General features: G+C 37.7%; 1 protein-coding gene across 4 annotated transcripts in view; it reads right to left on the bottom strand.

The window, feature by feature from the left end:
* Positions 1-25,089, bottom strand: part of NANS (N-acetylneuraminic acid synthase) — a 158,738-nt gene extending 133,649 nt beyond the window's left edge. For all 4 annotated transcript variants that reach the window (XM_090408944.1, XM_090408942.1, XM_090408943.1 and 1 more), the window contains exons 1-2: positions 24,153-25,089; positions 1,854-1,990 (exon numbers count right to left, since the gene is read on the bottom strand). In XM_090408944.1, coding sequence (XP_090265070.1) covers positions 1,854-1,985 — 132 coding nt within the window. In that variant the 5' untranslated portion in view covers positions 1,986-1,990; positions 24,153-25,089. The remainder of the gene's footprint in view (positions 1-1,853; positions 1,991-24,152) is intronic.
* Positions 25,090-25,876: the final 787 nt, after the last annotated feature.

Consider the following 25,876-nt stretch of genomic DNA (forward strand, 5'->3'; position numbering starts at 1 on the left):
TTGTATTACCCAGTCAGGAACATCCTCTTCTGTCAATCATGTTTCACCGATTCCAGCAATCTATGGAGATGCTGAAGCTATTAATGCCATCAATTCGTTTCCTTTATTCCTGATACACCTGGCATTTTTATAGAGAAGCATCAGTGCATTATCACTATTCCTAAACTTACTATTATTTTCCCAAGACTCCATTTGATTCTATGATATACCATACATTCTCCTATTTCCAAAGTGTCTATCCCCACAAGAGACCATCTCCCTGTCCTAACACACTGACTTGCCAACAAGAGAGCAACAATCTTTCCAGATGCCTGTCTTTCCACATTCAAATGTAAACCATTTTGCACACATAACTCTTTAAGCGCCTCCGTAGCGCAATTGGAAGAACGACGGTACATTGTGCCCTTCGATTGGAATAGGCCTAAGTTCGATTCTCGTCGCGACGGGAGGAATCTTTATCTGGTCGATTTCAATCGATGGTGAGTTAGCCGATCTCATACGGAGGTAGCAGGGTTTTTTCTCCCGGAAACTCGGGTTTTTCATCCCGCATACATACAAATCGGCCCTTCAGAACACACGCAATTTACAGACAAAAAAAATTACTAGTTGTGGTAGTGTTGGAGGTGGGCGGTAGATGGCGTTGATTCGTAGTAGAGGTAAGATGTAGAGACAGTTGAAGATGTCCTCCCGCGATGAGTCTTCGGACTCCTTGGAGGTATCAGGAATAATAATAATAATAATAATAATAATAACTCTCTTCTATCATAAAATGCACTCAAAGAATCTACATATTCCAGATCTTTCTTTCAACACATTCTTGTTATCATTATCACTGCTCTTCTCCTTAATTCTGCATTATCATATCTGGGCAATATATCCATTTTCTTCCCGCTTACACTTTTTACTGATTTTCTTGCTTATATTCTGATCATTATAGGAACTCTGGACCTATTGATCCAATCATGCATTCTAATCCAAACACCTCAACCATCACTCCAGATACAAAAAATTTTACCTATTTACACTTTTTACTGATTTTCTTGCTTATATGCTGATCATTATAAGAACTCTGGACCTATTGATCAAATCATGCATTCTAATCCAAACACCTCAACCATCACTCTAGATACAAAAAATTTTACCTATAAGGAGAAACCTCTGTCTTGGCATTTCAAAGTTTCTGAGAAGAGCAGGGATGCAATCACTAGCAACATTACCAATGGAACTGCAAATTGAAAGAAGATTAGTAATTCAGAAATTCAAAGACAATGGACAAAAAATTGGGAGAAGACTTGAGGTACTGTAACACTGAACTAAAGTACAGAAATCCCCCCCCCCCTCTCCATCAGTTGCAATAAGTGACCAGCAAAGCAGATGAGTCTAGTTGGTACAGAATAAATTTTCTTATCCTGGAAGGAATGAGAACAAGTGAAAGGAAAGGGATCTCTAGGAGATGTACAAATGTGCAGTAACCAAATGCAGTGCATCTCCTAAGAAATGTGGCATGAAGCTCATGCAACTAAGTCTTGTGATTCTTAGTTGTGATTGATAATACTGCATGAAGACTTATAATGCCAACAAATCTGTAATCAAAATAGTCTGCACCGTTTCAGCAATGTTTTTATAAATATGGTAACAGAGAGAAACTCCTCAGGAATGTATTTCTATTCTTCTATCATATTCAATTTGAGTATGGATATCTCTGTTTTATTTATTGTTTTGCATACATTACTAATGATGTGAATTTTGATTATAATAAAATCACTATATGAATTACTATAATCTACAGAAAAAAAAAGAAATATTATTTAAAAAAGCACCTTCAGTTTTTTAGTATGTAAAATATCACTCACTTTAGCTTTTTTTATCATCTGTTTTGCAATATCTATATTTCCCTGATGATTCTGTCCAATTTCTGCAATAATAAAACAGGGATTGTCTCCTCCAATCCATCGATTGGAACTAATCATGAATTTCTGTGGCATTTTTTCTAGAATAATATTATGGAATATTAGTATATATAGATATGTAAGGTACTAGTGTATATGTAAAAAAAATACACTTTGTAGAAATTATTAATTAGCTATTGTTGGAAGAAGAGAGAAATAAAAGTGAAAGAGTGAAAATTGTTAGCTTATTACAGAAGAATGACAGCATTGAGTTAAAAAGGAGGGTTAGTGAATCAATGCACAGGCTGTGTAGAAGAAATGGATGCAAGTTTCGGGATTTATGTTTTTGCCATCAGGAGCCCAGAGAAATAAGAGACACTTATTTAATGTGCTCAGACCTAATACAGATAGTCAGGGAAACTAGATCATCATGAAAGGAAATCTGAGAATGTGCATGCATGTGTGCGTGTAAGTTCAGCTATGGTATGTGCAAATGTTACAATGTATGAATGCCATGAATCTGGTGAAGGAATGGAAATGTACACTTTGGGTTCAGATTTTTTGAGTGTGTCTGTGGACAGAAAAGAGAAAGTTGTCCAACTGGGCAAAGACGACTGTAAGCCAGAAGGTAACTTCTTATGTCTATACACAAATAGCAGAAGCATTAGAAATAAAGAAGTAGAGTTCACTCACTGCTCTGGTGAATATGTTTTGGCATAAGACTATTGACATTAGAGAAACCTGGCTATCGAGTCAGATGTACAACTGGAAATGAATGTAACGAGCATAGTATTTTAGGAAAGACAGAAGTAATAGGAAAGGAGGAAAGTGGATATCAGATGAATGATGTCCACTTAGGGTGAAAGCAATAATAGTAATAATGCCCCATGTAGCAGCAAGTCTGAAGCTATCTAGTGTGAAGTTGGTGAGGTATTGCTACAGACCTGGTAATTTGGCTGGCTGCTACAGATGATAAAATGCATCACCAAATTACTCTGATGGGTACTAATCATTATAGGTGACTTAAATTATCCAAACATCGATTGGGTAGAAGAGAAATCTTATGATAAGAATAAAGGAGAATTTATTAAACTATTGCAAGACAACAATCTCAAGCACAGTACAGTATGTGAAAGAAGGAACACAAGATCAAAAAGAGTATTAGATTTGATCATAATATCAAAGGGGGAGGGATCTCGGTTGAGAATGCAACTGTTTTGCCACCAGTTGGTATCACTTAATGAATGGGAAGGATATCAGCAATGCATGGAAGCTTTTGAAAAGGTGCTTAAATGAGGCAATATGTGAATGTGTCTCCAAAGTTCAGACACCAAACAGGGTGGGAGTGAAATGGATGTGTAATCTTATTAAGCAAGAGATCCACATGATTTAGAAAAAATATTGTGAAATTAACTATTAAAGATTTGGGAGTGATGGTTGACAGTAGACTGAAGTTTAGAGGGCATAGTGATAGGGTTGCAAAGGTTGCATATCGTAGTGCTGCTATGATAAGAAGTACTCTAATATGCAAGAATAAGGAAGTGGTTGTGCCACTGTATAAGGCACTGGTCAGACCACACTTGAACTATTGTACTCAGATCTGGTCACCTGGTTTTCAATGTGATGTGGAGACATTGGAGAGGGTCCAGAGACGAGTGACTAAGACAATATCAGGAGTTTGGAATTCTGGCTATGGAGAGAGGTTGAAGAGATGTGGATTGCAGAGTTTAGTGGATAGGAGGAAGAGAAGTGATATGATAGAGACATTTAAGTTAGTGAGAGGATTTTATCAGATTAATCCAGAGAGGATTATAAAAAGAGTAGAAGGTGAGAGGGGAAGAACCAGAGGTCATTCCTGGAAGTTATGTAAAAGTGTGGTGAAGAAGGGTGTGAAGGAGTAGATTTTTTACATGGAGAATTTTCAGTAAAGGGAATGCATTACCAGAATGTGTCGTTAATACAAGGAATGTAAAGGACTTTAAGATTCTATGATAAATATGTTGTCAGGTGAATGAACCTCCCACGATGAGTCTGTCAATTCGATGGAAGGTGTAATAATAATAATAATAATAATAATAACAACAGTGAGAGGAGTTATGAAATATATAAAGTGCAGGCCAGAAAAGTTTTGAGTATTGTATGGAAAGCTAAATTGGAGTATGAAAAGAAACTGGTTGTGCAACTAAAGTCAACCCAATAGAATTTTATCACTATGCTGCAAGTACAAGAAAAAATGAATGTTGAGGAATAACTTTAGTGAATGCAAATGTTACTACCCTTGTGTTAGAAGCAGTATGAGATTGTTCAAATAATGAGTACTGACTTTGCTAATCTCTATCAACCAGGTCTATGTAGGTGCATGTTGAAAAGCTGTTGCATAACCTGGATATGAATTTGACAACAGAGCCAGTGTGATATTAGCACATATGCTAAAGGATGCTCAACCAAATTGGCTTGGTATTTGACATGTTCGTATAACTTGAGTCCCAGCTCAGGAAAGATCCCACAGGAATGGTAAAAGTGTATGACAGTTCTGTTATATATAGGCGGTGCAAAAACTAATGTCCAACCTATCAATATCTCTGGAATGGTAGAGAAGGTTTACAGAAGTTGGTAAGAATGTGCATACAGAATTGAGTTGACAGACAAGCTATACTTTGCACAGAACAGCAGAGATTTACTAAAATGAGATAATCTTTTAACAATTTATTCTTATTTTATAATATGATATGACTGAGTTAGATAAAAGGTAATGGATAAGCTCTGATGATGTTGGACTTCACTAAGGTATTCGATAGCATACCACATGAAAGGCTGTTGTATAAACTGGAAAATATTATTTATTATTATTACGTAACACCTCCAGAGAGTCCAAAGACTCATCAAGGGAGGGGCACCTACTCTACAACTTTCTGTCTCCACCAACTACAACGAACCACAACTACCATCATCATCTACACCAACGCCATCTACCACCCATCACCACTAGCATTTTCACAGACAATCACGAACATCCAGGCACATGGCAGGATTCGAACCTGCAGCCTTTTGGCTGGAGAGCAGATACACTGACCACTTAGCCAACCAGGCCGGCAAAAACACTACCAACCTCATATGAGATTAACTAATTCAATCAGTTGAAAAAAGTTCACCTAAAGATCTTTCTTTTCATGATGGGGTTCGAGCTCAGGTCTTATCTTATGAATTGCGCTTTGTGTTAGTACTCTGCTAATTGTGCTATGGAAGCACCACAATATATGATTGGAATATAAACTACTGACCTGGACAAATGGCTGGCTGATAGATAGGTATGAGAAAGTGATATATGTGGTATATATATGCTGTATATCAGTAGCATCTCTGATTGCCTTGACTTTACATCATTAGCAAACAGCTAAAGATCTCCTGTCAGTCCCTTTCTGATATCATTAATATAGAGATTAAACAACAATGGTCCAAGGACTGATCTAAGGGGACATCACTGGTCACCTTAAATCTAACAGATTCACTTACTTTATACCACTTTTTGATATTTGTCGACCATTCACTTATCCAAGTAAAGAGTTTATATCCAATTCCATATTCTTCAGTTTATGCAACAGCCTCTTGACAAAATCAGAAGGGTACAGCATATATCAAGTGAAATAACAAGCAGAAGGATATAGCATATATCAGCAAGATAGGAAGGGCAAACATGGCAGTGGGATATTAGTTATGATAAGCAATAAGCTGTGTCCTCTCAAAGTAGGGAATTTGGAAGGAAATGGCATTAATGAGTCTAAGAATGTATGATGTGAGATGGAAGTGGACAGGACAAGATATTTAGTGGGATGTTGCTATAAGCCATGGAAAACAGAGGATAGAGAGAGAGATGTTTAAGCAATTGAGTTTGGCAAGTGCAAAAAATAAGTGATCATTATGAGAGATTTTAACTACAGCAGTATATTATTATTATTATTATTATTATCCTAATACCTCATGGAGTTAAAGACTCTTTGTCATGTAAACATTACTCGCTTACTCCTCATATCCAGTGCCTCAATCGCTCTATTCATTTTACCTTTAGGAAAATAAACTTATGCATCTTCTCATTTACCACACCTCTAATAATCGAATTCCCATACAACACCACTTGCGGATCTTTTGTTACCTCTTTCATAGCGACATCATTTGTTTTTGTCTTCTTCACTCTACCATACATATCTACAATTCTCTTCATTTCATTCAGCATCCATCTCATCTCTTGCCTCATCTTCACCAAATTCTTCACCTCATCTTCATTCAGCTTTCAAATCTTGCATCATTTTTTTACTATCATTCACTCTCTCTATTTTATCACTAGTCACACATATTTGTTTTCTGCTAATGCCATTTGCCACCTTACTGTTAAATGAATCCTATTTTTCTACTTACACTACATTCAGTCAATTTTATCATTCTTACTACCATTGATTGTTTCGTTCAGCAGATCACTTATTTGCTTTTTCAAAACTTTTTTATTACTATTTTGCTGCTCTTTACAGTGTTCTTCTTTGCTATCGGACGAGCACTCATCCTTCTTGTGGGCATTCTTGCTACTATCATCTTCAGTTACTGATACGTTACCACCCATCAAGTTTGCATTCAGATCACACTTTGCACACACATGCCCCCTCCTTCCATCCACCTTAAATATCTATAACTGATCGACATAATTGAACGAATACATATAGCACACCTCACATTTCATGAAACAACTAAAATCAAAATTAAACTCTTGTAAAGACAAAGCCATCACCATCTTTCCTTCACCAGTTACTATACTCTGCTCTAAGTTTAACTTAGTATCTAACTATCGATCTATTTAAGTATCTGTGTAATTTAGTTCTTCTAAGTATAAATTGTGAAGAAGAAACAGCATGTAGTAGTAGTAGTAGGGGAATGAATTTCTGTAATGTCTTTGGCAACAAGTGGTAGAAGGAACATGAGTTCAGAGTTTGGGATTTGGTCCAAGTATCCAATGAGCTGATTGTAATTGGGATGTTATGCTGCCCCGGTTGCAGAAAGTGACCATGTAGTCTTTATCTGGGGATGAATAGATTATAGATGTGCAGAATTATTGATCAAAATTATTTCGATGCCGGCCTGGCTGGCCAAGTGGTTAGTGTATCCACTCTCCAGTCAAAAGGCTGTGGGTTCAAATCCCACCGTAAGCATGGATATTTGTGATTGTCTGTGAAAATAGTAGTGGTTGGCGGTAGATAGCATTGGCGGCTTGTTGTAGTTGGTGGATTGAGTGGTGGAGACAGAGTTGTAGAGTAGGTGCCCTCCCTTGATGAGTCCTTGGACTCCCTGGAGGTGTCAAGTAATAATAATAAAATAATTTATGTGGAATTATAAGGCAGGCAATTATAATAATCTTAGAAAACAGCTTCAGTGAGTTGCATTGATGGAATTAGGACAAGATATCACCAGTATATGGGAACTAGTGCAGAAATATTTTATTAGTCTCAAGTGAAAAAAAGAGAACACGATTTGATGTAAAGTGGATGACTAACAATATCACAGAGGAACCGCAGATGAAAAAGAGGTTATGGAAAAAGTATAAATGAGAGCAGTTGCATGAAGAGTATATCACTAATTTATCTGTAAGTAACTTGTAGCCTAACTTTTGTTAATTTATCTGTTAATAATTTTTAGCCAAATAGATAACACGACTCTAGCTTTGATGTACTAGGTTTTCATTTTTCTCTACACTGGAGATCAGCCAGAAGTATTAATGGTTGACTAAATTAGTATGACTTGACCATCAGTCTAGATATCAGGACTGTGCAATGTCAGTTATGAGGATAGACTGAGGGCATATGCACAACTGAGTCTAATAGACAGAAGAAGAGGAGATGATTATGATTGAGATGTTTAAACTGTTGAGGGATAATTACAGGATATTGACAGTTGAGAGAGATCTTTCATAGGGCAGAACCAGGTGAAGCCATCCCTGGAAGTTATGAATGGAAGTGGTGAACAAGAGGGTGAGGGGTGGAATTTTTGTATGGAGGATGGCTGGAGAGTGGAACACATTGCCTGATGGGGTAGTGAGGGCATGAAGAGCGAATGAGTTTAAGGAGTGGTATGATAGACTTTGTGTTGTATAAGATGGGCCTCCCACAGCGAGTCTTGTGACTTCATGAAGGTCCTGAATAATAATAAATACTTCCACTGAATAAAGGAGGCTCCAAGACAGAAGTAGCAATTGAAGAAAGTTTTCTTTTCTTTCACTTAGGAAGTCATAGGTTAATCAGTACCTGTGATTAATGTACTAGAGAAGTTGGTAAAAGATGGACTTCAGGACTGGGTGACAGTAACATGATACTTTATAGGGTGCAACATGGGTTAGTGAAAGGTTAAACCTTAGTAATGTGCTAACTTTTTATAATAAAGTGACAACTGAGCTGGATAAAAAAAATGGCTACTCAGTAATACTGCTGGACTTTGCAAAGGGCATATGGCAAGATTCCACATGGAGTTCTGTTTCATAGTGAAGAAAATTGGGATGGATAAGAAGCTGGTGATACATATATATATATATATTTATTTATTTATTATTATTATTTTTTGTTAATAATTATCCCATACATGTGAGGTAAAAGAACCTATAGGACATCAATTCTATGTGTGGGGTGCAGGTGGAAGATTGAGAAAGAAGAAATCTATTTTTTTTTTTTTTGTTGTTTATTTGTTTGAAGAACTGGAGGTTATACTTGTTGGGAACCTCTTCATGAGGAAGACTGTACCAGAAGACAGAGGCATATGGAGTAAATGAGGAAAAGGAGAAATAGGTTCAATGTGCTTGCACTTGTATTGAAAAGAGATGTTGGGTAGCTTGGAAAATTTTAGGATAGGGAGAAGGGTGTATCAGGACCTTATAAAGAGGAATAACAACTTCCTTATCTCTACTTATTAGTATGATCTTCAATAGTCAAGTAATCTTATGAGCTGCCTTAGCAATTTAGCAATATGACCTCTAAACTTCAACTATCTACCTACTACTACCACCACACTCACACATAACACCACCCCTAAATCCCTATGTGTTTGCTCACAAGGTTCAAACTTACCAAATTACATCTTCCTCTGTTCTTTGGAACAGTCCTTCTCATACTATTTTCCCCAAGAACTAGACCTGCCAACTGTTCAAAAAAAATATACCAACAGGTTCCTTCTTTCTTAACCACTTTCCCATACACTCACACATAACACTGATATGTTATGGATTTTATATTAGATTTATGGATGTATCAACTCCACACACACAATAGTCTCTTGTGTGTGGAGTTGATACATTCAGACTGTTCCATTTAATTGCATAATGCTTATCTATGAGGGATATCCAGAAGTAAGTTCCATTTTTAAATATTTTCACTGCAGCGCTGCGATCGCAATGCATGTGTGCAGCATGCATGCTGAGCTTGTTGATTCCTTAGCAAGGCATTAGTGCCATTTTCAGACATTCTCGCAGTGCGTACGCTTCTTGGTGTGCGTGTGTTTATAATGTCTAAGAAAATCAAATCGGCCGCCACGTGAAATTAGGTCAGTTATCCGTTTCTTGAATGCGAGGAACGCTAAAGCAGCTGAAATTCATTGACAAATTATTGAGGTTTATGAAGAACATGCAATGAGTGATTCGATGGTACAAAGATGGGTAAGACTTCTTAATGAAGGAAGGACAGGTGTGCATGATGATGAATGGAGTGAGCGACCATCTTTAGTCTTAAGGACTTGTCTTTAGTGACTGACGATTTGGTGTGTTCAGTTGAAGAGAAGATTCGACAGAATAGGGGGTTCACTATGACGTCACTCTCCCTGCAATTTCCAGAAGTTCCACGTTCATGTCTTCATGAAATTGTGTTGGAGAAACTGAATTATCGGAAATTGTGTGCACACTGGGTTCCGAAGTTGCTTACAGCAATGTGAATCAGCTGGGCAGTGCGTTGTAATTCTTGACACGTTACCATGAAGATAGCAATGCTTTCCTGAGCAGACTTGTCACCTGGGACGAGACTTGGGTGTCACACGCAACCCCTGAATCCAAACAACAGTCCATGGAGTGGAGGCACACCTCATCACCAGTCAAGACGAAATTCGAGAAAATAATCATGTGCACTATCTTTTGGGACAGGCCATGCTTACCAAGGGTGTTGTTTTGATTCATGATAATGCCTGCCCATACACAGCTGGCATAACACAACAACTTCTCGCCACCTTCAGCTGGGAACAATTCCATCATCCCACCATATAGTCCTGACCTCACGCCAAGCAACTTGCACCTGTTTAAACATCTGAAATCTTTCCTTGGTGGCCAGCAGTTTCAAGACGATGAGGAGGTCAAAGAAGTAGTCAATACATGGTTTGTATTGATGTCGTAGAAGGTTGGCATCTGTGGCAACCTTCTACGACGAAGGTATACAACTCTTGGTTGACAAGTGCCTAAACAATGATATGTGCCTGAACAATGGTGGAAATTATTTAGAAAAGTAGTGAAAGATGTCTACTTTAATTTCCAATAAAGTTTTTTTTGTAAGTATATTTTTGTTTCTCTGACAGCCCACTGGAACTTACTTTCTGGATGTCCCTCATACATATAACATTTAACTGCATGAAAAGTAAAAATATGGAACTGTTTCTTCTCTTTCTATCACAAACTTGTCTGGTTAATTGCATAATGCTTTTTAGCATACCCAATCTAAATCAAATGCTGCATATTTTCAAAGAAATCTTTTTAGAAAAGTATGTGCATGAAAAACACCTGTTGCATTATGAGATACTAAGGCAATTAATATGAAGTCATTAGTCTCTATATACAAGTAGCTTGGTTGTGATGATACTTCATGCACAAACTTTGTTTGCTTTATCCTTTGTTTGGATAAAGGATAAACCAACAATATAATTTCTTGGTATCTGTAATTTAATTTATAACCAAGTGAAAAAAACTTCAGCAATAAGCATTGCACTATTTCCATCTTCTCCTCAATCTGAGAGGGTACAGCTTATCTGTTATCATAAGTAACACTTTCTTCCCTTCCTTTACCCCAACACCAGCCTCTGGAAATATACAGGATGTTTCAAATTACAGTACCCCTACTCAGAACAATCTGTAAAGAGAGAGAAACAGTAGACAAAATATCCTCAAAACTTTGTGGCTACCCTAACCAGATCACAGGGAAGAGATTTTGACAATAACAAAAAATTAGTTAAAAAATGACTGATAGGGGAAGTATGGTGCTGTGAGCGGGTACAATAATGTGAACTGGATGGTGTGTAACTGTGAAATGATTCAGAGTCAATGACAAACAAAGTTATTCTATGATGTTTATTTCACTCATTTTATAAAATTATGTGATATAAAAAGAAAAGAAAAGAAAAAACATATTACATAGAACTGACATGCTGCAATGAGATTGGGATGATCAATGGAGGTGATGTTCAATGTTTTGATCTTTATGCAAGAACATCAGCTGATACCACCACAGAGCAGAACACAACTGATCCGTTGAAAGGTTCTGCACATGATGTGTGATTTTGTCTTTCAAATCTGTCAAATGAAGAACTTATGTCCAAACAACATGCTCTTTGAGGTAACCCCCAAGCCAAAAGTCACAGGGGTTAAGGTCTGGTGAAAGCAGTGGCTACTGAATAGAAAATGAACAACTGATTACTCTATCCTCTGTGAAATGATGATGCAATAATTGTTGAAATTCATATTCTATGTGGTTAAGTGCTCCATTTTGCATCAACACTGTTGTATTCAGGCATCTTCTTTGTTGCTGGATGATGAAACTGCTCAACATGCCTTGATAACAAACAGCCATGACCATGCAAGTTACAAGTCCAGTTCAGTGGATTTCTTTAAAGAAAAGCAACCCAATAACAAACTTGGCCATAAGTCCAATCCATACCATGACCTTTAGCAAATTTAAGGAAATTTGTTAAAATGCATGGGGATTCCCTGTAGCCCAGATGTGGCAGTTTTGAGTATTCACTGTTAATGTCAACACAAATGAGTCTCGGTTAGTAGCATCTCCTAGCTGTGGCTGAGTTTATACTGCAAAGCTTTGCACAAAGCTCTCGATACCATTATATATGGCAAATCTGTCTTTTAATGGCATGTGCACTGTATTAACCTACAGCATTCTCATTTAACTGCTCAACAACTGCAGTGGCAACATAGTGCAATTTCAGATTTACATCCTCTTCCTTGTGTAAAGGTCTTTCAGTGTCTGCACTCCATGACATGCTGCTGCTACATCTTCCTGATTCTTATAGAAAACATAAGAATAAGAAAATCACAAGCTAGGCACATGCAGACAAAGTAAAATCCATCACACAAGTCAAATGACAGTACAGTCAGTCTCACTTCTTTGTTTATACCACCTTATGGCTCATGTGGTAAGAAAAATTCACTATCTTTACTCGTTCACAGTGCCATATTTTCTCCATCAGTCTTTTTTATATTTTTTTTTATATATTTTTTTTAATTGTCAAAATCTCTTCCCCATGATCTGGTAAGGGTACCCACTAAGTGTGAGAGAATTATGTCTTCTGGTTCTCTCTGTTGATTGATCTGAATAGGGTATTTGAAATATCCTGTGCTATAACCCTTTAACCCCTATTCCAGTCATGATGTTCTCTTCTGTCAACCATGTTTCCTTAACACCAGTAATCACCCCTTACTTCTAATGAGCCTAACTTGTGTAATTAATGTAAAAGTTAGGCTCATTACTTCCTTTTCCAACAGCATTAATCCATCAAGCAGAGATGGTAATATGTTGTCAGCTCTTATACAAACTATTCTGATGCCTACCAGAATACCATATTCCTATACTTTCAAAACACTAGGTCTTTTCCTCATTAGAGATCCTTTAAGTATCTAGAAAGATGTTTATCCTCACAACCAGAAGCTATCACCCATTATCTGACATTAAAAGAAAGCTAGACAATATGTAAACACTCCAAGTGGGATGATCTTTGGGATTTCTATGCCTTACTTCCTGGGTTGTATTATTGTCTTCTTATGATCCAAACATATGTAATAAACATATCACTGAAAATCTTATCAGTATGGAAACATTCAAGTTCTCTAAGATAGAAGAAAAAAATTCTTAAGATATGTGTAAAGGCTGTACAAGAAAAGAAATAAGCATTTCCCTTTATGCGTCATCTGCTATCTAGGAGGTTGGCTACCATGATGCAACTCATGGTTGACTACGGGCGTAACAACATGTGGTGAGGACCTTATCTCTTCAACATATTGTTGTAAGTATTCATGGATTGAAAATAAGTGTGTGTTCACTGGGCCAATTTGCCTGTTCTGGGAGACGAAAAACAAGTTTCTGGATGAAAAAATTCCCTACCTCCATATGAGACCGGCAAACTCACCTTTGGTCAAAAGAGACCAGATAAAGATTCCTGACATTGGATGGGAATCAAGCCCAAGTCTTTCCGACCAAAGGGCAACGTTAATAAGCATATCATAACTGGCTTCATTAAAATCCTCTTCTTTTTCTGTTTATACTAAATTCCAAAACAGCTGCAAGCAAATTCTTAACAAATCCAAAACTGATTCTGTCAATGGGCTAAAAGCACAGGAAACATGCATTCGATTCAAATGATAGTCCAGCTTTCTTGTCTCCTGACAAAGCTACTGGCTGTAACTTTTGTCCAGTCACTCTTTTATAGTCAGATAATTCTGTCACATCAACAACAAACGTCTCCAGAACTTTTTTTTTTATCCTTCAATACTTGAATAGACAGACCTGCATTTTATGTATCTGATGCAGTTTTTGATTCAAAACAAAAACCAAAAATGCCACCTCGTTCTTATGCATTTTTTGGATCAATCTGAAGGTTTGCAATTCAGAGTTTATTATTATTATTATTATTAACACCAGACCTCCATAGAATCTAAAGACTCATTGTGGGAGACAAACGCTGTCACACACACAAAGTCCATCAAACTGTGCTTTAAACTATTCAATGTATTTGCATTCACTACAATGTCAGGCAAACTATTTTCCATGCAAAGAACCTACTCCTTATACCCCCTGCTCACACCCTCCTTATACAACTTCCAGGAATGTCTCCTTGTTCTACTCTCTTCCCTCATTCTACAAAAATTTCTTCATTAACCACCTTACCGGCCATTATGGATCAAATACACATCCTCATACGCTTCATATCCATCATACATTTCCATGTAATATCAATGGTATTACAATTTTAATATGCACTTCGCATCCATGATAACTTGGACGTATATATACGTCTTGGCCGGTAGTGTGGTTAATCTGATAACAAGTCTCTAGCTCAGTGAGTATAGATGAAGAAGCTCTTTGGTCGAAAAGACCTGGGTTCGATTCCCATCAGTGACGTGAGGAACCTTTATCTGGTCTCTTTTGACTAAAGGCGAGTTATCCAGTCTCATACGGAGGTAGGGGGTTTTTCACCCAGAAACTCAGGTTTTTCGTCCCCCAGAACAGGCAAATCATCCCCGTGAACACACACACATCTACAGACACAGGACACACAGGGCTAACTACCTTATCCTCGAGTTACGGTTGCAGTTGAGTGTTAAGTGCCTGTGTAGGAGTTTTTTCGCCCAGAAAATTGGGTTTTTCGTCCCCCAGAACAGGCAAACTGGCCCCGTGAACACACGTGGATTACAGTCATGAATACGTCCCAGCCATATGCCAGTCCTGAGCCCAGATAAAATTGGGGGTTGGGGGAAAAGCAATGGTGAACTACCCTGTAAAAATCTCACCAGGAATACTTTGTGGGCAATGCCTACAAATCACCTACAGTCAGAAACGACTGAAAGGGAAAACCAGTAACCTGGTAACAACCTTTGACCAACTTAAATGTGTCAATCATATTCCCCTCTGTTCCTCCTACTCACAAGGTCTTGCAAAACTGCATTCCCTCAATCTGTCCTCATATCCCACATCCTAAAGACCAGTTACGACCTTAGTCTTCTCTGGACCAATATATCCTCATAACCACGAAAGCCAAACCTGTGCATAATAATCCATACAAGGCCTCATGAAGGCCTTATACAATGGAACCAGAACCTCTTTTTTTCTACAAATTAAGGTCCTCTGTATCATTGCCATAATCTCATGCGAGTTCTTCACAACTTGTGCAGTGTGACATCTGAACTTCCGATCCTTGTTCACCACTACTCTAAGGTCTCTTATCTCAACTCCCTCCAAAATTTTCCCATCAAGTGTATATTTTGCATCCCATTGTTGCATACTAAATTTCACAACCTTTGCCCACTCATACTACCTATTCAAGTACTCATGTAAGGCCACAACATTTGCTTGATTCCTCATCACTCTCCCCAGTTTGGAATCATCTGCAAACAGTTGTACAGGGTGATCCAAAAGTCACACACACATCAAAGTTGAAGCTGAGATGCATTGAAGTGTTTCAATTCTATTAGGACTAATGTTCCTAATATCCTATAGATTACACAATACTGGCCATTAGTTCTAGGATATTAGGAACATTAGTCCTAATTACTCAGTGGAAAGTACCATTTTGCTTTCCTCATTCATTTTGCTACACAATGAATTCTCAACACATATCAGATAATGAGAGTTCATTGTGTAGTTTTGTTTATGAGGAAAGCAAAATGGTACTTTTCAAGGAGCAATGAGTTGTTATTTTGCCTGCCATTCTTATTCAGAAGTTGTGGAGGAGTTTTGTTAGAAGTATCCTGTCCCTATTGTTCCTCAAAATTCTACAATTACGAGATTAATCAAATGCTTTAGGGGAAACTAGATCAGTTGCAGACATACAGCAGCATGGAAGACCTACTATTTTGAATGAGCGTGGTTTGCAGTATCACACATTGTCTGTCCCATTTTCTTTGAGACGACATCAAGCAGCTCACTGAACCAAGACAATATCATGCAATTCATGGCTCTCCTTATGACTGAAGAAGATTGCTGCGTTCTTCATGATTGCTGTTTTTCAGCAGGACTGCGCCACTTACCATACATCAAATGAAACAATGCAATTTTTGCAAGAGTTTTTTGGTAACAGACTGATTTCTAAAAGTCTTTGGTCTTCAAAGTCGCTTAATTTGTCACTTCTGGATTTCTTCTTAAGTGGTTACTTGAAAGGTAAGGTGTATAAAAATAATCCTCACACAATTGATAAACTGAAGACGAACATCACTGAAGCAATCAGATCAGTCAGTAATTTCATGCTTTGAAGAGTTGCCTCCAATTTGATAAAAAATCACATGCCTGCATTCAAAAACGACACAGCCGTTTTGAACAATTGTTTATTAATGTTATTTATTTTTGACTTTGTAAAGAGACGGTTATAGGATACCAAGCAATTTTAAACCTGGTTTTACTCCATTTTTCCCAAGTAAGCAAACAGACAAAAATGTGATGCAAGACTAGCTGATCCTACAGGTAGTGCAAGACCAAGGCAACTCGTGGTAGAGGTGAAACACGCTCTGATCACTAATCTTAATATTTACCCTTAATGCCAAAACACATCTCCAAGAAGGGGATGTATATTGTTTTGTATTAAAGGCAAGGGGCCCCTACCCATTAAATACAAAACATCATACATTCCCTTCTTGGAGATGTGTTTTGGCATTAAGGGTAAATATTAAGATTAGTGATCGGAGCGTGTTCCACCTCTACCACGAGTTGCCTTGGTCTTGCACTACCTGTAGGATCAGCTAGTCTTGCATCACTTGCAGGCACAAACTTGACATTTTTGTCTATTTGCTTACTTGGGAAAAATGGAGTAAAACCAGGTTTAAAATTGCTTGGTATCTTTAACATAATTATACCCAAGGTAAAAATACTTTCTACATAGACGGTTATAGGCTTTGTTTGTAGCAATTTGGTTCTATAAAGTTTGTCACTAATATTGAAAATTTTAAGTTTATTTTATATTATGAGTGACTTTTGGATAACCCCGTATATCACCATTTAAACCTATCCGAATATCATTAATATACAAATTAAAGAACAATGGTGCCCAACTGATCCTTGTGGGACACCACTCATGACCTTCCTCTTTTAAGATAGTACCTACCCCCATACACAACTTGCTGACCTTATCCAATAACCATTCACCTATCCAACTCACTAGTTTATCATAAATTTAGTTTAATTCTTTATGCAAGTGTGTGCAAACAAAGTTTGCACCTGAAAGAATCTTCAGGACTGGGGTAAAGTGGTACAACACTGGGCAACTCCTTGCAAAGGTGGAGCAAGCTACCAACACTCCTATTTCAGTATCTCCCATAATGCAAAACACATCTCCTTGCAGATATGTATAATGTTATGCATTAAGTTTGGCAGCTCCTATAGGAGGAGATGACCTTGCTAATGCTTCTGCCTGGTATCTCCACTTGGGCCTGGCTCCCACTGAAGAGACCTCAATAAAGGTCGAAACTAGTCCGGGTAGTAGCCCTTCCCTTATAATGCATAACATTATACATATCCACAAGGAGATGTGTTTTGCATTATGGGAGATACTGAGATAGGAGTGTTGGTAGCTTGCTCCACCTTTGCAAGGAGTTGCCCAGTGTTGTACCACTTTACCCTAGTCCTGAAGATACTTTCAGGTGCAAACTTTGTTTGCACACACTTGGATAAAGGATTAAACTAAATTTATTATAGTCTGACCAAGTGAAAAATAAACTTTCAACATCTTTCTCTAAATCCAGAGTAATTTAATAAAAAGGTGGCACACTGTTTGGCAGCTCCTATAGGAGGAGATGACTGGTATCTGCAGTTGGGCCTGGCTCCCACTGAAGAGACCTCAATAAAGGTCGAAACCAGTTGGGGGCTATTATGAGTTCGCTCTCTTAAGGTTTTTGCCTTAAGGGAGCAATTTGAGTCTCCGGGGAAAGTGTTTTCCGGCACGGCCAAGTGAGGGGGCTTTGTCGGTGAATGCTTTTCTTCGGAATATGAGCGGTTCTGCCCGATGGTGGTGGTGGGTGTAAGGCCATCACTGAGTGGAGCCAACGCTGAGATGGATGGTCTTTCGCCCACAATTGAGTGGCCTAGGGATCGTCTGAATTTTTAGAGACGGCTTTACTAATTCATAAGGTCGAAACTAGTCTGGGTAGTGGCCCTTCCCTTAATGCATAACATTATACATATCTGCAAGGAGATGTGTTTTGCATTATGGGAGGAGATACTGAGATAGGAGTGTTGGTAGTTTGCTCCACCTTTAAAAGGAGTTGCCCGGTGTTGTACCACTTTACCCCAGTCTTGAAGATACTTTCAGGCGCAAACTTTGTTTGCACACACTTGGATAAAGGATTAAACTAAATTTATTATAATCTCACCAAGTGAAAAATAAACTTTCACTAGTTTATCATCCAATCCCATCTGCTTCAGTTTAGTGACCAACTTGTGGTGAGGCAATTTATCAAACACCTTGGCAAAACCTAAGCATAGCACTCTATATGCATCTCACTTGTTCAATACATTCGTACATAAGCAAGTTTGTAAAACACAACCTCCCTTTAACAAACCCATGCTGACAAGCACAAAGAATACCACTGTTATCAACCCATTTGTATCCTATATCTCAGCAACCTCTCCAATACCTTAACTACAGCTCCAGATATATAGAGATCAGCCTATAATTTGCTGCCTTAGTCTTATCATCTTTGTGAAGTGGAACAATTTTGCCTTTCTTCTACTCCTTTGGGACTTGTGCTGTTTCAAGACTCTTGCTAAATAGATAGGCAAAGGCATGTTAACTCTTTTGAACATTCCCATAAGACACGTGGCGATATGTCATCAATAAGCCAGATATCTTATTGATATCTGGCTTATTTAATTCCTCATATACTTCTTACTTGCTCACCATTAAGTCTTCTCTAATTTTATTCTCTACACTTGAGGTTCTGATTTTACACTTACTGAGGATGAAACACTTTGATGAACTGCTCACTGAACACCTTGACTATGTCCTATGCAGCAGTCACCAATCTCCCACTTTCATCCATTAACAGTATCTTACCAAAATCATTCATCCTTCTACTTGCCGCATATTGAAAAAAACTCACAAAGATTTTTCTTGGTGTGACTTGCTATATTCTGCTCATACTACACTTCTGTTGTCCTTACCAGCTGAGTCACCCTCCTGGCTGCTCTTTATACACTTCATGCAGCTGATTACCATTATTCATCTTGCGCTGTCTCCAAAGTGCCTTCTTCTAGATTTCATGCTTAATTCCCTTGTTCATCCATTTTACACCTACCTTACTCAGCCATCCATTTTACATCTACCTTACTCAGCCTTTCGACCTCTGGAATACATTCACACATTAACGTGTTATGTATTTCTTTGTCGGTTCCCAAAAAGCCTTTATTTCCTTACTGCTCAACTCCTCATTCCATGCTATAGCTCCACGCAGTGTCCTAAGCTTGCCATAATCGCCAGTCTTGTACTTCCACATATCCTTTCTTCACAGTATTCATATGGCTAGCCACAACCCATATAATTACTTTATGATCACTATCACCAATTGAAAGGAAGTGTGAAGCCCACTCACAATTACTTCAGGAGTTTTAATTTTGAAACAATCGGATCTAAAACTCTAGACCAGGCATTCCCAACCCTACGCCCGCAGGTACCATGGCGCCCGTCGATCAATTTGTGTGTGCCCACTGCTGTTCAACTGTGTGCCGTATAGTTTGAAATAATCACATGCACATCATGCAACAATTCATGGCATGCTATATGACGCATGCGTTAATGACACATGATGATTATTAAACACATACAATGTAAAGTAGATGCGCATTCGAAGTTGCATTCATTTAACAAGAGAATTCAAAAAATTTACTTGAAAAAATAGATGGTGCCCTTCGCCCTATTGGTATTTTAGAATGTGCTCTAGGAAACAAAAAGGTTGGAAACCCCTGCTCTAGATCCTTGTAATGACCTCCTTTACATACTGCCTGAGATTGCTGTCTCTCAAGAACTCGAGAAACTAATTTTCCTTATTCCCAAATGCTATCTCTTTATTCTAATCTATACTGCCATAATTAAAATCATCCATAATAATTGTCCTTTTCTTGTTCACTAACTGAAGTTCCTTATACATTTATTCATTATCACCCTCCATATTTCTGGCCTATAGCAACATCTAACTAAATATCTCTTCTTTTCAACCTCTATCTCTCACCATACTGCCTCAAACCATTGCCACTATTTCCCTCTTTCATTTCTGACTTAAATGGACATAATTCCACTACTACCATAAGGTGCCCCCCTCCCTTTCTTGTCCTTTCTATCCAAAAAAAAACACCTCCTTCCATTTCTATTCCTGTTAGGATATCATCTTCGTTCAACCATGTTTCACTATATCCAACAATTTTGGGACAAATAAACTCAATCGGTGAAGCAATTTTATGTCCCATATTTCTGATACTCCTGACATTTGTAAATAAACACAGCAGTTCATTTTTAGGTCTACAACCAGTCCTAACCCGTGCCACTTGTTAGTTGTGATTTTCCCACCACACATGTCCAGTCACCTTTATTACTGCTTACCACACATACCTGCTCAGTCTCAGCTACCCCACTCACATCCCAATCTATTCCATTTCTGTGCTGATCATCCCCATATATATATATTCGCTACTACTTCCAGCATCCACTCTCCTTATGCCATGTCTCCATATCAGGCTTCCCCCGTTTCCCTGTTCTTCTTGCATTCCCATTCTCTCTCTCCATCTCTAATACTGCTCCATTGCCAAGCACTTCAGTCTCTTCTATACCCACTCTCCTGATCCTTTACTTCACCTCTTACTTCAGCTCTCTTGCTTTCATCACACTGCACTTCCATCTAGCAACAGTCTCCAATTCACTGACTCCAAAGTGGTGTCAGTGAACTGGATTTTGGCTCTCTGTTTCAACTCATCACTGTCATACCTCGGCAACACACCGAAAACCTTTCCCTCTATATTGTTATCTTGCACTCACCTCAATAACCTCCTGATATCCACCCTTACACAGGGCTGGCTCTACCGATGGTGCAAGACATGCATTTGCATGGGGCGGCAAAGTTGGCATAAACTATACAAAAAATAAGGGAGAAGGGGTGGCAAAATATGCTACTGCACAGGGCGACTATACGAAAAATAAGGGAGAAGGGGCGGCAAAATTCCTAGAGGCGGCCCTGCCCTTACATTCTCTTTATATCCACTAAAATCATTTGTTCCCACAACCACCACTAGCTTTCTTGTTCATTTCCTCCTCATGTCCAAAGCACGAATTATCTTGCTCATTCTTCTTCCTGGAAAGCAGACCTTATGTACTCTCTCACTAACCAATCCTCTAACAATGGAATCTCTACATACTGCTATTTTCGAATCACTCATCACCTCTTTTACCCTTAGTTAACGCCTGTTCTGTTATGCCTTTTTATTTTCTCTTATTCTAATCATATCTATCCTATGACTAGAAATTAATCCCTATTCATGTCTTTACCATCAAGTTACTGTCTATTCTCAAGTCTTGAAGGAATGGAGATAACTATAAGCTGCAATGCTACCTAGAAACATCTCAACTAAAATGTGATCACCAGTATGGATTTTGTCACTGCTGATCCAATGGATCTTCTTGCTTATGTCATCAACTTTGGATGGACAAATGCCATAGAAAAGTCTGCAATCTTAATTCCAGAATCTTAACCGTTCCATCATGTGGACTAACTTCAACTGGGTTGGCAACTTCCTTTCACTTCATAGGTATATTATGTGTGGTTACAACAGACTATTATCCTCAAACTTCACAATTAATGCTGGGGTTCAGCAATGCTTTGTTCTTTCTCTTACTCTCTACCTTCTATATATCAGTAACATTCTATCAATTAATTGCAAATCCAGTTCACAATTTTGTTGATGACAGTATACTGCATTTCTTATCTGTCAAATCTTGCACTATGCAAATCAGTAAACCTCCAGGATATCAACTTCTACAACCATAATTTTCAATTTCCAACTGTGGACAAATGCCACAGAAATGTGGCCCTTATCAGAACCACTTTGAAAAAAGAATTCTGATAACCTTAATTTTAATGGTAGTAAATCTCAATTCTGTATTATTTCTAACAAAATAAAATAAATCCTTTCCAGTCTTACTTTTGGCAAAACTCAGATCTCTACACAAGATGTGATTTCTCTGACCCTTAGTCTTACTTGGTATAAAGATATTATGAATAACATCTCCTCAGTATCCAGGGAATTAGGTTTCTTCTTTTGAACCTGACATCATACAGTTGAGTAAAGGAAAGCAAGGATAGAATACTAATAGTACTTCGAATGGAGATTGATTGGTGAGTCATTGCTTGCAAGTATGATGAGTGCAGAAACTATAGAAAGGTTCCAGGTGCAGTTTGATGATCTATTGGCATGAGAGAATATAGACCTCCTGTTATGAGTCCTTGACTCCATGAAGGTCAGATGTTAATAATAATAATTACTTTACCTGTAAACACAAATCTACTCTATACAAATCACAAATTTAACCACTGAAAGTACCTTAAGAGCTCCAAAAATTACAACTCAGTACAGAAGAAAGCAATTAGGTTGAAAAATGACCCATCTCTCACTCTCAGTCACTTCACTCTTTCACTCAGACATTTAGTTTCTGCTGCTTGCATTTTCTATGAATATTTCAATGGGCACTGGGCATCTGAATAATTCTCCCGCTCTTTTCTAAATCTGTTAAAGTACATGCAACAGCTAGTCAACATTCTTCATGGTTCAATTCCAAACTCATAACAAATTTTTTATCCTTTTACTGCGGCTGCAGTCTTCTAGAACAGTCTCCCTGTTATCTATTTTCCAAAGATTGCAAACTACAAGCCTTCAAAACCAATTTCTGGAAGTTTCTTTTCTCTTCAATCTTCTACCCATCCATGGTGTTAAGGCACTATGGACTGAGCAACCTCTCGCACTTTGGATGAACCTCCATGGCTCAGTTGGAATTAATAATTTTCTTTGCTTTGAAAGCCTTGGTTATAAATCTTGTCCAAAACATGATTATTTTCATCTGAAAGTAGTCTGCAGAACTCACATGGAAGTGGCAAAGTTTCTCCTCCAAAAAAAGTTAATTTTTTTTCATTCCACAAACAGGTCAGAAAAAACATAATTCCAAACAAGCAACCATCATGTATGGGATTACCATTAAAAAAGTAATAGAAAAAAGGTGATGAGAATGAGACAGACAGCTGCTTCTACCTTGCAATTCTATATCCTAACTAGTATTTATGTATGTATATCTATCATAGGTTTTGTCACTGACTTTTCTCAGTTGCTGAGTTATAAACCAGAGTTTTATGTAGGTTTATCATTTAGCTGGTTGGGGGTTAAATGATAATCCTATGTAAAACCCATTAAAATTACAAAACTATTGATATTCCATTGAAATAACATGGATATGAAGTTTAAGATCATTTATGTATTTCATCCATTTTGGGTGTTTAAAAAAGAAATAATAATAATAAAATTCTGCACAGATGACACCACTTCGCACATTAACAATAACAAGAAAGGACTACTGTATTCCTTATATCATAATTTGCCTGAAAGTCATCAGAAGAAACATGATTTAACTTGGATACCAACACTTTCCATGATTATGAATTTATTCCCATTCCTTAAAAGTTATACTCCTGAATCAACACACATTTTATATATCTTTAATATCAACTACCTCATACAGCATTTATCTACAAAAAAAAAAAAAAAGAAAGAAAGGGTAGACAAAAGCAATCACACTGTCTTCTCATCATCCTCATTTCAAAAATAATGAAGGGTATCATTATTATCAGTGGTAACTTACATCCAGGATGCATGTTATCACTGATAGTCTAGAGTCAGCTATTCTGTGATTGGCTAAGGGTGAAGACATGCTGCTCACTAGTATACAAAAGTTAGATCTGAATGGCCTAACCATTGGTGGAACAAAAGGCGTTAGCATATTTACGTGTGTAGAGTCCAAGAACGTTGAGTGAGATATACTACAAAAAATCTTTTTGACTCCAAGACTGGTGAAATAATAAATATTTTCTGAGCAGTGCCAACATAAATATTAAATGCAGTTAATGGAGCATGCTGAAATTAGCATGATAATGGGAAAGTTTCCTCCTCCGTTCTTAGTATGAATTTTCCCAAATCCTCCGTTCTTAGTATGAATCGACAGCTGACTTCAACCACGACTCACCTGCGATGTTTTTATGTCACTTTGTATCCAGATTTGTCACAATATCAACGACATCTGGCTTGTCGAGAGCACAGCGGCATTAGCGACAATATCGAATGTAAAGCCAGTGTTAAACTCGACACCAGATCGTAACCATGCATAGGAGCTAAGTGTGTAACTTGTGATGTTAGTACGTGGTCTAAAATGTAAGGAAGCGTTGAGTACTAACGTCGCATCAATCGACCGGAGGGAGCGCACAGCATCCATCCGGAAGTGCACATTCAGGTAGTTTTCTCATCCCGCTGAAATTGTCTGATACCTAAAGACATTCAAGAACATGCATAACTCATCAAAATTCGGATCCATGGCCAGTGACCAAATGACAAGAGACAATTCAGAATTGATCCGTAATGTTTTTTTATAAAATGAGAAGCTAAGAAATGCGAGAAAAAATCCTTCTTGCTTTGACGTAAAATGGCGTCAGAGGCTGTGACACCTCTACTAATGTGGGCACCAGGCCTACCCATATTCTGAGTTATGAATTAGTTTAGTGAAATCATGATGATAATAACATGGCTGTAACTTGTGCATGCTTGCAAGCAACACACTATATTCTACATATAGCAATTTGCAGCATGGGCACGGTCACCAGCTTTCTTGCAGTTCTTGCTATGAGTCCGATCTTTTTACAAGTTCTAGGTTGATATTTCAGTTCAAAGGAACCGGATATTATGAGGATGGTCTGAAAAGTTCTTGGCCTCGACCACAGATGGCAACACTATCGGCAAATTTTTTTGTAAGTTTGTACATCTGTCATAAGCATCCATGTGAAATTGCAAGTCATTATATCAAGTAGTTTGTTCTATACAGCTGTCTGAAGAAAATGTGTTGTCTGTATCCTTTGAAATGGATAAAATTGAGTATCGTGCAGTTATAAAATTCTTTGTAAAAGAAGGTTTAAAGGCCAAAAGAAATTCATTCGAAGTTCATAAAAGTTTATGGGCGCTCTTCTCCTTCGTTTTCGACAATTAAGAAATGGGCTGCCGAGTTTAAATGTGGCCGTACCAGCCTTGAAGATGATCCACGTGAAGGATGTCCAAAAAGTGTAACAACTAGAAATCATTGACCAAGTGCATGATATGGTGTAGGATGACCGGCGAGTCAAACTGCATGAAATTGTTGAGACTATAGGCATTTCAAAAGAACGTGTAGGATATTTTGATTGAAGAATTGTAAATGAAAACGTTTTGCACAAAATGGACGCCATGCTTGCTCACAGCTCTTATAAGAATATTTTTAAATTTTTAATAGATTCTAAAGCAAGTGTAATGTTCATATTTCTGTCTTGAAGCATTTTACTCACGGGTTTATTCTGTTAATTTAATCATGCCAAGTTATAGGAGAGCAAATAAATTTGTAGTCCTTTATTTTAGCACATAATGTTTGTACATCATGCTGAGTTTCATTATTAAAATTTTCATTATTTAAAATTTCAAAAAAGTGCATCGTAAATTTCTCGTAACTGATATCGTAGAGGGCGGATTGCATTAATTTTACTTTCCCATCGCGTTTCTGATGGCTGTTTCAATGTTAATTTTTTACGAACTTTAAAAGGATTGCCCAATATTTGTAAGAGAATGAAAAGAAATTGTATATTTCTGAAATAATTGCAAAGAAACTAATTGTATCTCAGTGCCGAATTTACGTATAAGCTAAAAAAGCTACAGTTTAGCGCCTCGCAATCT

This window comes from Typopeltis vanoorti, chromosome 19 (genome assembly GCF_054136105.1).
Source record: "Typopeltis vanoorti isolate ZY-2024b chromosome 19, IOZ_Tvanoo_1.0, whole genome shotgun sequence".
NCBI classification, from domain to species: domain Eukaryota; kingdom Metazoa; phylum Arthropoda; class Arachnida; order Uropygi; family Thelyphonidae; genus Typopeltis; species Typopeltis vanoorti.